The 16,017-nt window shown below is 43.3% G+C and overlaps 1 protein-coding gene across 2 annotated transcripts in view; it reads right to left on the bottom strand.

Moving 5' to 3' along the window:
• The window catches only part of LOC123756847 (ly6/PLAUR domain-containing protein 2), a 206,519-nt gene that overhangs the window by 74,390 nt on the left and 116,112 nt on the right, over positions 1-16,017 (bottom strand). For both annotated transcript variants that reach the window (XM_069331940.1, XM_045740227.2), the window contains exon 2: positions 3,401-3,537. In XM_069331940.1, coding sequence (XP_069188041.1) covers positions 3,401-3,537 — 137 coding nt within the window. The remainder of the gene's footprint in view (positions 1-3,400; positions 3,538-16,017) is intronic.

Genomic DNA, 16,017 nt, shown 5'->3' with positions numbered 1-16,017 from the left:
TATATATATATATATATATATATATATATATATATATATATGCGGAAAATCCACAGAGAAATATGAAATGAGGTAAACGTTTCGGCTTGTTAAAGCCTTTGTCAACACCAGACTGTTGTCAGTCTGGTGTTGACAAAGGCTTTAACAAGCCGAAACGTTCACCTCATTTCATATTTCTCTGTGGATTTTCCGCATAAAATGATCAGTGTTTTGTGATCGTCAGTTGCATATATATATATATATATATATATATATATATATATATATATATATATATATATATATATATATATATATATATATATATATATATATATATATATATATTTTTAACTTTACATCAGTCTCTTTGGTCCACCATCTCTCCGAGGGGTGGAATTTTCTCTGATCTCTCCGGGACACAGTCCTTTAATCTCGATGAAATCTCTCTCTCTTCAAAAGCGCGTGACACTTATAATCCCTCGAGCCTTCCGGCTTCAGGATATAGCCTGCATCCTGAATCCTTATGATGCTGGATCTTGCATCTCCCCCAAAACGTTTTGCTAACGTTTTAAAAAAACATCATAATAAAAGTAACTGCGTAATGCATTTTGGACCATGTGACGATGCTACTGTTAAACCACTCAAACTCATGCATGTGTATGTTTAACCTACGCTTGAAACAATCCATGTTCTTATTTTTCTTACTATGTTTCTTGCAGAGTTACCCCCCCCCCTCTTTTTGCATGTTCTTTGACATATCTTTAAGGGAAATTTTTGCGTAATTTTTTCACACATTTAAGTTACTGTTACTTGAACGATTGACAGAAAAAAAATCTCGTACTTTTGAGGTCCATGTTCCAATCTTCGGTGATAGAAGCAAACGAAATGGAAAAAACAATTACACCTGTTCAATGCATTGCAATTCACCACATGCCACCTGCTCTGAGTCGTCAGTATATATATAACTTGACATATTAAAAGACTTGGACAGCTGCCTAACTGCAAGACCCAGAAGTTGTTGCTTAAGGATATCACTGAAAGTAATTAACCTCACTGTCAGTATTGATATCAGGGCATTTAGAGTGTCGGAGTGTGGAGCGCAACGACCTCCATCATTATGGAGTTCAGTGGCCAGCGGAGCGCAACGACCTCCATCATTATGGAGTTCAGTGGCCAGCGGAGCGCAGCGACCTCCATCATTATGGAGTTCAGTGGCCAGCGGAGGGCAGCAACCTCCATCATTATGGAGTTCAGTGGCCAGCGGAGCGCAGCGACCTCCATCATTATGGAGTTCAGTGGCCAGCGGAGGGCAGCAACCTCCATCATTATGGAGCTCAGTGGCCTCTATCAATGCAGAGGACAGTCACCTCTATCAATGTAGATAACAGTGGCCTCCACCATTGGGGTCAGCGGGGTCACGAATGAGAGCAATTGGGTCATAAATTAGGAGGACAGGGGGAAGGGGTCGTCAATAAGAAAGGCAGCGGGGTGTGTCATCAATAAGAAAGGCAGCGGGTGTGTCATCAATAAGAAAGGCAGCGGGGTGTGTCATCAATAAGAAAGGCAGCGGGTGTGTCATCAATAAGAAAGGCAGCGGGGTGTGTCATCAATAAGAAAGGCAGCGGGTGTGTCATCAATAAGAAAGGCAGCGGGGTGTGTCATCAGTAAGAAAGGCAGCGGGTGTGTCATCAATAAGAAAGGCAGCGAGGTGTGTCATCAATAAGAAAGGCAGCGGGAGTGTCATCAATAAGAAAGGCAGCGGGAGTGTCATCAATAAGAAAGGCAGCGGGAGTGTCATCAATAAGAAAGGCAGCGGGGGTGTCATCAATAAGAAAGGCAGCGGGGAGTGTCATCAATAAGAAAGGCAGCGGGAGTGTCATCAATAAGAAAGGCAGCGGGAGTGTCATCAATAAGAAAGGCAGCGGGAGTGTCATCAATAAGAAAGGCAGCGGGAGTGTCATCAATAAGAAAGGCAGCGGGGGTGTCATCAATAAGAAAGGCAGCGGGGGTGTCATCAATAAGAAAGGCAGCGGGGGTGTCATCAATAAGAAAGGCAGCGGGGAGTGTCATCAATAAGAAAGGCAGCGGGGTGTGTCATCAATAAGAAAGGCAGCGGGGAGTGTCATCAATAAGAAAGGCTGCGGGGGTGTCATCAATAAGAAAGGCTGCGGGGGTGTCATCAAAAAGAAAGGCAGCGGGGAGTGTCATCAATAAGAAAGGCAGCGGGGAGTGTCATCAATAAGAAAGGCAGCGGGTGTGTCATCAATTAGAAAGGCTGCGGGTGTGTCATCAATGAGAAAGGCAGCGGGGTGTGTCATCAATAAGAAAGGCAGCGGGAGTGTCATCAATAAGAAAGGCAGCGGGGTGTGTCATCAATGAGAAGTGAAGTGGGATGTTATCAATGAAAAAAATGGGTCAATACCAAATAGTTGTGCTGTCCCTCTTCATTTATATGAGGCATGACACCCCTACACACCCGCAACAGCATCCACAACTGCAACACCTGCCACACCTACACCAGAGTTACAAGTATATATTATTTTGGAGAAAAAATTCTTAAACCTTATTGTTTCCTACAATATCGTTATCATTTCGGGTATGTCTTAAAATCGGGGTTCACGTCTTAAGTTTGGGGTAATATCTTGAAAGTGTCATGTCTTATAATTGGCATCATTTCTTAATTGGCGGGGGGGTCGTGTCTTAAAACTGGGGTCATATCATAAAATTGGGATCATGTCTTAAAATTAAAGTATCCTAAGATTTCGGTGTATTCTGAAAGTAGAGTTCATCCTAATATTAGTGAATATCCTAAGATTAGGGTATGTTATATAATTCCGATATCCTAAATTTAAGGGGCTATCTTTAATTAGGGAAGGTTTTAAAGACCGTTTTTATGAACACCGTCTAGTCGGATAGGGAACCCGAAAAAGAATATAGACTTCAATATAGTAAAATACGTGAAAAATATAGACCTTTACTCAGAATATTGATATAGTTGACATCCTGAGCCCAATAAAACTTTAACTGATACTTCCCCACATGTGGATATAACTGACAATCTGCTTTCAACAAAGCAGAAATTAATTGTTGATACGTTAACTTCATTAAATCAAGATATTATAGAATGTGCCATTTTTAGTGACATCTAAAAAAAGTCATCGCGTAACATAACGTAGAATATCATATTTAAAAACAATAAGAATAATATTAATAGGTGCTAATTGTCTTTATATTTAATAAATTGCAGTAACAGCATTAATAACGACCAACAGGTGGATATAAAGACCATACTCAGTAAGACTTAGAGAGAGAGAGAGAGAGAGAGAGAGAGAGAGAGAGAGAGAGAGAGAGAGAGAGAGAGAGAGAGAGAGAGAGAGAGAGAGAGAGAGAGATAGTGTGTGTGTTAGCATCCTCCTACCTTGCAGTGATTGCTGCCAGCGGGACATAGTGTGTAGTCGTCTGGCTTGATACCGAAGCAAGGGTTCACTGTGGACATTCCCTCACTCAGCGTCCCGCACTGGTAACACCACAGGCCCTCTGACAGCGGCGTCAAGGCTGCACAAGACACAGTATATTATTATGAGTACAGGTCCTCTGACAGCGGCGTCAAGGCTGCACAAGACACAGTATATTATTATGAGTACAGGCCCTCTGACAGCGGCGTCAAGGCTGCACAAGACACAGTATATTATTATGAGTACAGGCCCTCTGACAGCGGCGTCAAGGCTGCACAAGACACAGTATATTATTATGAGTACAGGCCCTCTGACAGCGGCGTCAAGGCTGTACAAGACACAGTATATTATCACGAGTACAGGCCCTCTGACAGCGGCGTCAAGGCTGCACAAGACACAGTATATTATCACGAGTACAGGCCCTCTGACAGCGGCGTCAAGGCTGCACAAGACACAGTATATTATCACGAGTACAGGTGATTCTGGCTTTTTATGAAAACCAAATAATATATTGTAATTTTTTCTTAATAATAAATGAACAAACATTTATGAAAAACAAATTTTTAATTGGAATGGCTGATATACCTCAATGTGTCCCCAGAGACAATGAAAAAAATAAAATTATTTGTTCGACAATATAGGAAATTATTGATAGGGGATCAATTCTGTAGTAGCAGACACAAGGGGTAAGAAAACACACATATCTAGGCCCTTGTGGCATATGTGCTTCCTGTTTAAAGCTACTTACATGATATAAAATACATAGCAAGCAATAAATACATTTTACAAATACATATTATAAATGAATAAATAAATACGATGTAATAAGATGTAATAATAAATATTATCCATGGATTATTGCAATACCCAAAATTAACTGAAATCGTCATATTAACACAGAGTGATGAAAGGAGTAAAACGTACAAAGGAGAAGGGTGACGGAGATGAGAATCTGTCAGGCTTTAGATAAGCTTATGTAGGATAACAGCTCCTAGGAACGCAGCTCCAAATACTCCTTATGAATCTTCGTTTTAGCTGAGAGAGAGAGAGAGAGAAAGAGAGAGAGAGAGAGAGAGAGAGAGAGAGAGAGAGAGAGAGAGAGAGAGAGAGAGAGAGAGAGAGAGAGAGAGAGAGAGAGAGAGAGAGCATGAATTAGTAATAGCGAGAGAGAAACCCATCTCAGGGACAGAGCAGTAAGAGTCGTGTGGTGTGATTTCTGACAGCATCTTGAGATTGCTTGAGGTAACAAGATTCTCCAGCATCATAAGGTCAGGAGAGGAGAGGCTGTGGGTGTGCAGGGAAGCGCTTAACTGGGTAAGGGGCATCATGACAGCACTAGGAGAGGGACAGGCACCTTGTATCCCACATGCTAGAGGCCACCATTCATCAAGCATTTGTGTGTCCACTAACGAAACCCCAACATCTTTCAGCAATCATAGCGTTTTAGTTTGCTTTTCTTATATATTTTATGAGTTCTGAGTCAATACGAGGTTATCTATAACAATACAAATCTTGGATTAAAACTGACTAGGCCGCCATAAACGAGGAAAGATCTACAGGTTTCGTAAACGAGCACGTAAATTCCTCGACGAATCCTGGCCTGGCAATCACCAAGGGAGACAGGAGGAGTAGAATAATTCTCGAAATCACCAACAGGTAATACTGAATTGTTCAGAAAGACTACACTAAAAGATAATTCATGTACTAAAAACTGTCTCGTTCTTCACCTGACCTCCGTAATGGTAAAAATCCAATATGCCTTGTACTGTCCCATCACTTGAGAATGAACCATGTAGGTTCGAAACGTTTTGTAAATTTATAATAAGTGTCTCATTCCTCAACTACCTGTCACTTCCTCCCGACCCTTATCTTCCTCTCAGGGGGACAGATCGCCCCCAGCATCCTATTTGTAATATAATTAAATTAATATTTCCCCCCTGAACCTCCAGTGCATCTGTCTGCAGCAATCATCTCACGCCTCCGTGTTTAAATAGTTTATTCGCAACCGCATCTAAATTTAACTTCAGTTTATTTAACTCGGGAAGGAATGGTAAGGGTCGTTCACAGCCGCCGTTCGTGTGACCTGGGGAGCCTTTGATGCCATTTTTCCAACATCATATTTTATATCTTCCATTGGTTCTTGGAGACTCGAACCACGGACCCCATATGTGTGTGAGGCTCTATTGACCTATTTTATTAGAGCGACCTATCGAAGCTCTATTTTATTTTCATATTTTGTAGTTATAATGATTCTTTGTTTATTTTTGTCCTATTGTAAATGTAGCAATATTAGCCCTAGGTGTTTAATGGATCAATTAAGGGTCCTATATAGAACATATTTCGTATGCCGTTCTGCCTTTTTTCCCTTTTTCTCTCTTCCAACCTTCTACATTTCTACCATGTCTACATTTAAACCGGTTTGTTTTATTAGCCTAGTCTACCTTCCCTTTTAGTTCATTCCTTCACTCGACTCTCTGGTCAAGCAAATGATTCTTTCCATCCCAATGTCTCTGTCATTTATTTATGTAAAGGTAAATGTTTACGTGCTTGTATCTAGCTAAATACATATGTATGTGTGTATGTGTGGACGTATTATGTCTCTGACGTATACAATTCCATCAAATGTTTTAGTCTGCAAGGTAGAGGTCTCCCCATTTGAATCGCGTCGACAATAATATTTAGAGAGCGCAATGTCAACATATGAAAGACAAGAGCTTCAGGGGTCGTTGTGCCGTTTTTCGTTCACAGGAAGCAATCAACTGAATGCATACCCACACAAGCTGACTGCTCCGAGTCCCAAGTCGGCGAACTGTCATTAGTCATGTGACTGGCCAGGGAATCAATTTGATAACGAGTAATAAAGCGTGACATCTGAATGTATAATGATTTTATCTGAAAGAACTGAAGGATGTAACTTCAGTCTCTAGAAATCATAAATTCTCAAGCATTACTCATGAAAAGGAAGAACAATTTTGATTTATACTCCAATAAGCATGTCAGCATATGACGAAATTAAAAAGTAATTTCAACAATGTGCAGTTCTTCCGAACAAAAAAATAACGCAAATTCAGCACAAAACTCATACAGTGTTACTGGAATTAAATGATATCATGTGATGTTATTATATATGTAACCGTTCAGAGAGTCACTTCCTGGTCACTAAAAAAAAGTGCTTTACAGACGGCTATTTACTGAAAACATCAACAAGGTGTAAATCAAGCTTAGTCACAACAAAGATTTGTAAATGCTTCAATAGCATTTACAGTGAATGATGACAGGAAAGGAAGGAATGATCAGGGAAAAGCACCAAGCCATTACGACTATATAGCACTTGGAAGGGTTCAGGATAAGGATTTGGGATTGGACGGAGGGGAAGGAATAGTGCCCAAGCACTTGGACGGTCTGGGTGATGACAGGAAAGATGACAATAATATACTAAATTAGGCGTATTCCGCTTTTATCGTCCTCCTAATCCTACTCATATCTTGCCTCGTTTCTCTTCCACATGCTACATACTTATTTCTCTCCTTCCTTTCAACTCTTTCCTAGAAATTTCGCTGTTTTTTAGGGTTTCCGTGAATGTATTAAAACACATTCAAGCCTTAATAAACTCTTGAGCCCCCTGGATGGCTATAGATCCTGGCACGATGTTATGGTTAGAAATTATGATCAGAAATTCTTATGGTCAGAAATTGTTGCGTTCAGCAATGGTACCAAAGTGCCTTTTTCTTCTTCAGGCGATTGCTATTAATGTGATCTAAAATCTGACTTGGTTTAGAGGCGAGATCACTACCTCAACTTTGGCTTCCCCACTGATAGGAAATCCGCCAAGCACCAACATCCCCTTGAATGTCAGTGAGGTCTTAATGCCTCTACAAGAGACAGATTTACGCTGTCTCCTCACGACGACACCAGTAAAATAAAAAACGAATTTACGAAACAACCCTGGAAACACAAACCGTAACTGACCCTATTTTCCGCTTGTTACAACTTGTAATAAAGTTGATACATCTTGGCTTAACGTGTTTTTGACGTATTAGAACGTTGTTAAAACTTGTTATATTGGTTCTTATAACTGGTTAGGAGGTGTTAAATCTTGTTCGAACGTTGTCGCAACGTCGTAGTTTCGGTGTGTGTTTGGTGGGAAGAGACAACAGTGCTGGAGGAGACCTCTGTCTCCTCTCCGAGCGTTCCGAGCCGACGAAGTAGGAGCATAAGTGCAAGTTTGGTTATTCTGACGAAGCGCCGGATGGTCCATTTTATGGGTGGACATGATGGTAGTGGCCGAGAGCCAATCAAAAACGCGAACTTTCGTAATACGCTATTCAACTCGACGTTAATTGACTGATATTTAATGTTTCGCCAAATCATAGTTTGGAATTATATCACCTGTCCCTACAACACTTAGTGGGCCAGCCAGAGGCTTAGGGCCCGCACAGTGGGCCAGCCAGAGGCTTAGGGCCCGCACAGTGGGCCAGCCAGAGGCTTAGGGCCCGCACAGTGGGCCAGCCAGAGGCTTAGGGCCCGCACAGTGGGCCAGCCAGAGGCTTAGGACCCGCGCAGGAATATCCCTGAAAAAAGTCCCTATTGGTTAATACTGATCACAAGGTGCGCTGACGAATATCTGATCCAAGTTATAATGTATAATACAAAATACAATAATACATAAGTGTATAATGGAAGACAAAACTCACATACAGAAATAGCAAGTAAAAATATTCCCTAAGAGTTACTAACGGCGGAAACGACTCTAGCATGACGCAAAGTTTCAGAGTTATGTCCCGGAGGCTCGTAATGCAACACAAGCAAGATGAATGCAACACAAGCAAGATGAATGCAACACAAGCAAGATGAATGCAACACACGCAAGATGAATGCAACACAAGCAAGATGAATGCAACACAAGCAAGATGAATGCAACACACGCAAGATGAATGCAACACACGCAAGATGAATGCAACACAAGCAAGATGAATGCAACACAAGCAAGATGAATGCAACACAAGCAAGATGAATGCAACACAAGCAAGATGAATGCAACACAAGCAAGATGAATGCAACACAAGCAAGATGAATGCAACACAAGCAAGATGAATGCAACAAAAGCAAGATGAATGCAACACAAGCAAGATGAATGCAACACAAGCAAGATGAATGCAACACAAGCAAGATGAATGCAACACAAGCAAGATGAATGCAACACAAGCAAGATGAATGCAACACAAGCAAGATGAATGCAACACAAGCAAGATGAATGCAACACAAGCAAGATGAATGCAACACAAGCAAGATGAATGCAACACAAGCAAGATGAATGCAACACAAGCAAGATGAATGCAACACAAGCAAGATGAATGCAACACAAGCAAGATGAATGCAACACAAGCAAGATGAATGCAACACAAGCAAGATGAATGCAACACAAGCAAGATGAATGCAACACAAGCAAGATGAATGCAACACAAGCAAGATGAATGCAACACAAGCAAGATGAATGCAACACAAGCAAGATGAATGCAACACAAGCAAGATGAATGCAACACAAGCAAGATGAATGCAACACAAGCAAGATGAATGCAACACAAGCAAGATGAATGCAACACACGCAAGATGAATGCAACACAAGCAAGATGAATACAACACACGCAAGATGAATGCAACACACGCAAGATGAATGCAACACAAGCAAGATGAATGCAACACACGCAAGATGAATGCAACACAAGCAAGATGAATGCAACACAAGCAAGATGAATGCAACACACGCAAGATGAATGCAACACAAGCAAGATGGATGCAACACAAGCAAGATGAATGCAACACAAGCAAGATGAATGCAACGCAAGCAAGATGAATGCAACACACGCAAGATGAATGCAACACACGCAAGATGAATTCAACACAAGCAAGATGAATGCAACACACGCAAGATGAATGCAACACAAGCAAGATGAACGCAACACAAGCAAGATGAATGCAACACAAGCAAGATGAATGCAACACACGCAAGATGAATGCAACACAAGCAAGATTAATGCAACACACGCAAGATGAATGCAACACAAGCAAGATGAATGCAACACAAGCAAGATGAATGCAACACAAGCAAGATGAATGCAACACAAGCAAGATGAATACAACACACGCAAGATGAATGCAACACACGCATGATGAATGCAACACAAGCAAGATGAATGCAACACACGCAAGATGAATGCAACACAAGCAAGATGAATGCAACACAAGCAAGATGAATGCAACACACGCAATATTTAATATGGCCATATGCAGGCGACGAGTCACAATAACGTGGCTAAAGTATGATGACCAGACCACACACTAGAAGGTGAAGGGACGACGACGTTTCGGTCCGTCCTGGACCATTCTTAAGTCGTCTTGAGAATGGGTCCAGGACGGACGGAAACGTCGTCGTCCCTTCACATTCTAGTGTGTGGTCTGGTCATCTTAATGTGGCCATATAATTGTAGCGTGCCGACGCTCTTCATCTTTACTACGCCTTAATGAAATACAATTGAGCTTCACTCGATCATATGTATAAACCATTCGTCTTCATAACGTACCTTTCTGCATCAAAACTTTTCTCCTATACCATTCACATTCATAATATCAAATACATATGTCTCTTATCTTCATTATAGAACTACATTATCGACTACGATTACACACAGAAATCACAATAGCGTGATGCATCATATAAACAAATCCACAAGAGCTGTGACGAGGATTCGAACCTACGTTCGAGAGGATCCCAGACGCTGCCTTAATCGACTGAGCTACGACATGCTAAAAGAATTGCAACCGGGAAATCAACTTGACCTACCACGGATCCTGCAGTCTCTCCGAGACACACACCATCCGAGAGGATTTGGGATCCTCTCGGACGTAGGTTTGAATCCTCGTCACGGCCCTTGTGGATTTGTTCAATCGACTACGATACTACGATCATAGTACAAGGCGATTGTATTCGGTTCTACAAGACAAGTGGTCCTGGCTACGTTAGCCAGGACAACAATGCTACAAGCACAGTTCAACGAAAATATAAGCTTCGGCTACAAGAGCTTTCCAATACTCGTAACAATAGAGGAAATACAATATTAAAACAGAATGGCAGTAGCCAAGTATGAAATAAGATCACGAGGTTTGTAATAACAGTTTGCATCACAGAGAAAATCCACTGCAGTCGTGATGGAGATTCGAACCTATGCACTGGGTGTTCCCAGATGCACCACTCTAGTCGACTACGCCACGACATGGTCAAAAGAATTGCAACCTGGGGTACTACTGCACCCTCGAGGATTCCCGAGGATTCCACTGATATATCACGATATATGTGATGTCTCTGCGTATTGCATCATAGATTACTTCCCGACGTTACCACAACGTTGTAACTACGTCATTACTTCGTTTCAACTTTCAACGTTGTTGTTACGTTTAGAGTGTAGTCCTATTAGAGAGAGAGAGAGAGAGAGAGAGAGAGAGAGAGAGAGAGAGAGAGAGAGAGAGAGAGAGAGAGAGAGAGAGAGAGAGAGAGAGAGGGGGGGGAGGGGGGAGGGATAGGAGTTACAGCGACAACGATGAATTGACAGCATCTGTATCAACGCCAGTGACTGTGTTAAAGAGAAATATGACCAACTACGTCTCTACGAGCTGTGCATGCAGCCCCAAGTGTTGTGGTGGAGCTAAGCTGAGCAGCCCCAAGTGTTGTGGTGGAGCTAAGCTGAGCAGCCCCAACTGTTGTGGTGGAGCTAAGCTGAGCAGCCCTAACTGTTGTGGTGGAGCTAAGCTGAGCAGCCCCAACTGTTGTGGTGGAGCTAAGCTGAGCAGCCCCAACTGTTGTGGTGGAGCTAAGCTGAGCAGCCCCAAGTGTTGTGGTGGAGCTAAGCTGAGCAGCCCCAACTGTTGTGGTGGAGCTAAGCTGAGCAGCCCCAACTGTTGTGGTGGAGCTAACCTGAGCAGCCCCAACTGTTGTGGTGGAGCTAAGCTGAGCAGCCCCAACTGTTGTGGTGGAGCTAAGCTGAGCAGCCCCAACTGTTGTGGTGGAGCTAAGCTGTGCAGCCCCAACTGTTGTGGTGGAGCTAAGCAGTGAGAAGAATACTTGCAGTGTCACCATGAGGATCCAACATAAGCAGGAACACTGAGCATTCATACAGGCGAGATGCCATATTACAAACATAAGATTATAGTATTTAGTAATTAGAGGCTTGTTCTATTTTCTCACATAAGAGTTATGACGAAGATGCCTTTATAAGAATATATTTATTTGGAAATAAACAGAGAAAGGAACATAAACCTTTAAACAGCCTCTTGTCTATCCTTTCATAGGAGTAATTGGTAATTTCTTTCTACAAAATTATAAAATATTGAGGCTGTTTATTGGGATCGAACCTGCGTGCTTGGACTCCTTGATGGGTAGGTACAACATGTATTGTTGGTAAGGGTTAGCTTACTGGGCAGTCACCCATCCTTTAGGTGACAGTATCGCCTATACGGTGTAGTAATATGTACAGAACCACCTAAATCCTGATATGGACGGCCTTACCCACCTACATCCCGATATGCCTTACCCACCTACATCCCGGTATGCCTTACCCACCTACATCCCGGTATGCCTTACCCACCTACATCCCGGTATGCCTTACCCACCTACATCCCGGTATGCCTTACCCACCTACATCCCAGTATGCCTTACCCACCTACATCCCGGTATGCCTTACCCACCTACATCCCGGTATGCCTTACCCACCTACATCCCGGTATGCCTTACCCACCTACATCCCAGTATGCCTTACCCACCTACATCCCAGTATGCCTTACCCACCTACATCCCGGTATGCCTTACCCACCTACATCCCCACAAGCCTCCTCCCCCTCCCCCCCCATCCCCAGCCCCCATCACTAGTAACTCCTGATAACGTCACCTCATCATGAGGTTCCCGGGACGGCTGGCCTCCTCATATGTTCCTTAAGGTCCTTCTCGTGCTCCTCATAAATCTCTCCTCTGGCCTCTGAAGGCGTTTGAGGGCAGAGAATGGCATCCAATACAAGGGCGGCCAGGGCGCAAGTGAGCTATTTCAGGTGTTGGAGATTTCTGCAAATTACTTTTTTTTTCTTCTGTGTGGTGTTGGTAGATTTTTGTCCTCTCCTCTGGGGTATTGGTAGATTTTTGTACTCTCCTCTGTGGTATTGGTAGATTTTTGTACTCTCCTCTGGTATTGGTAGATTTTTGTACTCTCCTCTGGGGTATTGGTAGATTTTTGTACTCTCCTCTGGGGTATTGGTAGATTTTTGTACTCTCCTCTGGGGTATTGGTAGATTTTTGTACTCTCCTCTGGGGTATTGGTAGATTTTTGTACTCTCCTCTGTGTTATTGGTAGATTTTTGTCCTTTCCTTTCTGTGGTATTGGTAGATTTTTGTCCTCCGTTCTCTGTGGTGTGGGTAGGATTCTGTCCTCTTCTTCCTATGGTGCTCATATAGACTTCTAACCCTCTCTAGCTAAGAGGGTTACAATCTCTCCGCCCATTTCCATTGCTTGATTCCATTCTTGACGCACACAATTAACCTCTCTCTGACCCCTGGTGCAACAAGGAGCGCAGCCTACTCTGCTAACGGGTGAGTGTTTACATCTTCTCGCGCGTTTGGATAATAAGCTCATTCGAAGGCTTTTCCCAACTTTTCTGGCAAATGGGTCGTGAAAGTGAAACTATATTAACCCACAAATTTCATAAGGTGTAATTGGGTGGTGTAGGGGGATAAACATCCCGGCTATATTGGCTCCTTGCGAAGTTATGGACGTAATTTGTGTTAGTCTGAGTGATGTTGGAAATTGTCCTGTTTAGGATAATGTAAACGAAACCAAGTGGCAGTTAATAGAAGTTCAGATATGAGTTTTATAGACATTAGAATTGTTCAAGGTAAGGAGGTGAAATGGAGGAAAAAGATGGGGAGAAAGAGAATTGAGAGAGCGAGAGTGAGATAGAATCAGAGACGGGGGTGAAAGGAAGAGAGAAAACGAGAGAGAGAGAGAGAGAGAGAGAGAGAGAGAGAGAGAGAGAGAGAGAGAGAGAGAGAGAGAGAGAGAGAGAGAGAGAGAGAGAGAGAGAGAGAAAGAGAGAGAGAGAGAGAGAGAGAGAGAAAGAGAGAGAGAGAGAGAGAGAAAGAGAGAGAGAGAGAGAGAGAGAGAGAGAGAGAGAGAGAGAGAGAGAGAGAGAGAGAGAGAGAGAGAGAGAGAGAGAGAGAGAGAGAGAAAGAGAGAGAAAAAGAGAGAGAGAGAGAGAGAGAGAGAGAGAGAGAGAGAGAGAGAGAGAGAGAGAGAGAGAGAGAGAGAGAGAGAGAGAGAGAGAGAGAGAGAGAAAGAGAGAGAAAGAGAGAGAAAGAGAAAGAGAAAGAGAGAGAAAGAGAGAGAGAGAGAAAGAGAGAGAAAGAGAGAGAAAGAGAGAGAAAGAGAGAGAGAGAGAGAGAATGAAAAATGGCGAGAGAGAATTGTGAAAATGCGCAATGCAAAAGTCCAATAGGGCCAAAAATACAGTTCAAAAGTCCTCTCGGATTAAAAACACAGTTCAAAAGTCCTCTCGGACCAAAAATACTGTTCAAAATCCTACGGTATCAAATGGACGATGCAAAAGACCTGAAGAACAAAAGAACACAGGTCAAAATTCCTTCGGGATTTATCGAACAGTACAAAATTATTTTTGAGTCGTCATTCATTATCAAGGCACAACCGCGTCGTCTGAAAGTAACCATAAAAATATTAACATAAATCCTTAAAAAAAAGGAACTGAATCATATAAGCAGAATCAAAGTAAAACAGCTGGGGCCAGATTCACGAAAGCACTTACGAACCTGTACATCTTTTCTCAATCTTAGGCGGGTTTGTTTCCAATTATTAAACAGTTAATGAGCTCCGAAGCACCAGGAGGCTGTTTATAACAATAACAACAGTTGATTGGCAAGTTTTCATGCTTGTAAACTGTTTAATAAATGTAATCAAAGCCGTCAAAGATTGAGGAAAGATGTACACGTTCGTAAGTGCTTGCGTAAGTGCTTTCGTGAATCTGGCCCCTGGTATGTATGTTGTTATTTTTGACAGGAGATCCACTAATACGATGTTAGTTAGAGGAAGTTGCTGTGATTATGAACAATTATGGGACGCGAGTTTCATTTGTTCAGCCTTACCATTTTTTTTTTTTTTTGGTTGTGAACTATCGTAAATAGTGCAGTCCGTCCTCCTAAGGTTTACCCAATGTGAAGAAAACGGTCAATTTAAAGTGGTCTCTCCTAACCTACCAGAGGACCCAAAATAGAAAACGGGACAGTACGTCATTTTCGCCAGCCGCTTCTATTTTCTAGTACGACGATTTTTGGCCTTATGTAACGCATACGAGCGAAAAGCGACGTTCTTTGTAAGAGGACAGGTTGTAGGACAGGTGTAGGACAAGATGTAGGAGAACATGACTGTAGAAGGACAGGTTGTAGAACAGGTTGTAGGAGGACAGGTTGTGGGAGGACGGGTTGTAGGAGGACGGGCTGTGGGAGGACAAGTTATAGGAGGACAGGTTGTAGGAGGACAAGTTGTAGGAGGACTGGTTGTAGGAGGACAGGTTGTAGGAGGACGGGCTGTGGGAGGACAAGTTGTAGGAGGACAGGTTGTAGGAGGACGGGCTGTGGGAGGACAAGTTGTAGGAGGACAGGTTGTAGGACGACACGTTGTAGGAGGACAGGCTGCATGGGGAGGAGGTCCAATGGCTCGTCGCCTCCTCTGAGAAGGACAGAGAGGGACGATGAACGTGAACACAGCTTCATGACCAAGCCACACATCAGACGACGAAGATACGACGACGTTTCGGTCCGTCCTGAACCATTATCAAGTCGTGTGTAGTCCAGGACTGGCCGAAACGTCGTCGTTTCTTCATCTTCTGTTGTATGGTTTTGGTCATCATATTCGCGACGCATCGTCTGAACACAGTTCGTTTTCCCATGACATGGAAGGAAGTTGGTGCTCTGTTTTCACCACACAGACAGACCGGCAGCTGGCGAAATACGCAGCTGGAGGCTGTGCTGACGAAGTGATCGCGCGGGGCGACAGGTCGCGACTAAAAAACGCGGGTTGGTCGCTGTATTGAAGTCGCTCCAGTCGCACAGGAATGCGCGAGTTCGGTCGCCCTAACCTAACCTACTGCGTGTGTCTTGCATAAAATGGCACGTTCACTCTCTGAACTGTTTCATCCACGTCCTGTAGGTTCTACCCGTCCGTGGATGCAGGACGTGGATGTACGTCCTCCATTCACGTTCCACTCTCCTGCAGCGCCCCCAGTGTCCACCCACTCTCCTGCAGCGCCCCCAGTGTCCACCCACTCTCCTGCAGCGCCCCCAGTGTCCACCCACTCTCCTGCAGCGCCCCCAGTGTCCACCCACTCTCCTGCAGCGCCCCCTTTGTTTACCCACTCTCGTTTTACGGTCCTTCAGTTTTCCCGCGTTTATGGCGGCGGGACCTAAGTGGTCTAAGGCTCAAGGCTCCGCTGAGAGAGAGAGCTCAATGTGGTCTCTTGCTGGAGGCTTCCT

This window comes from Procambarus clarkii, chromosome 26 (genome assembly GCF_040958095.1).
Source record: "Procambarus clarkii isolate CNS0578487 chromosome 26, FALCON_Pclarkii_2.0, whole genome shotgun sequence".
NCBI classification, from domain to species: Eukaryota; Metazoa; Arthropoda; class Malacostraca; order Decapoda; family Cambaridae; genus Procambarus; species Procambarus clarkii.
Note: the sequence above shows the minus strand (reverse complement) of the source record. Positions and strands in the feature narration are given on the sequence as shown.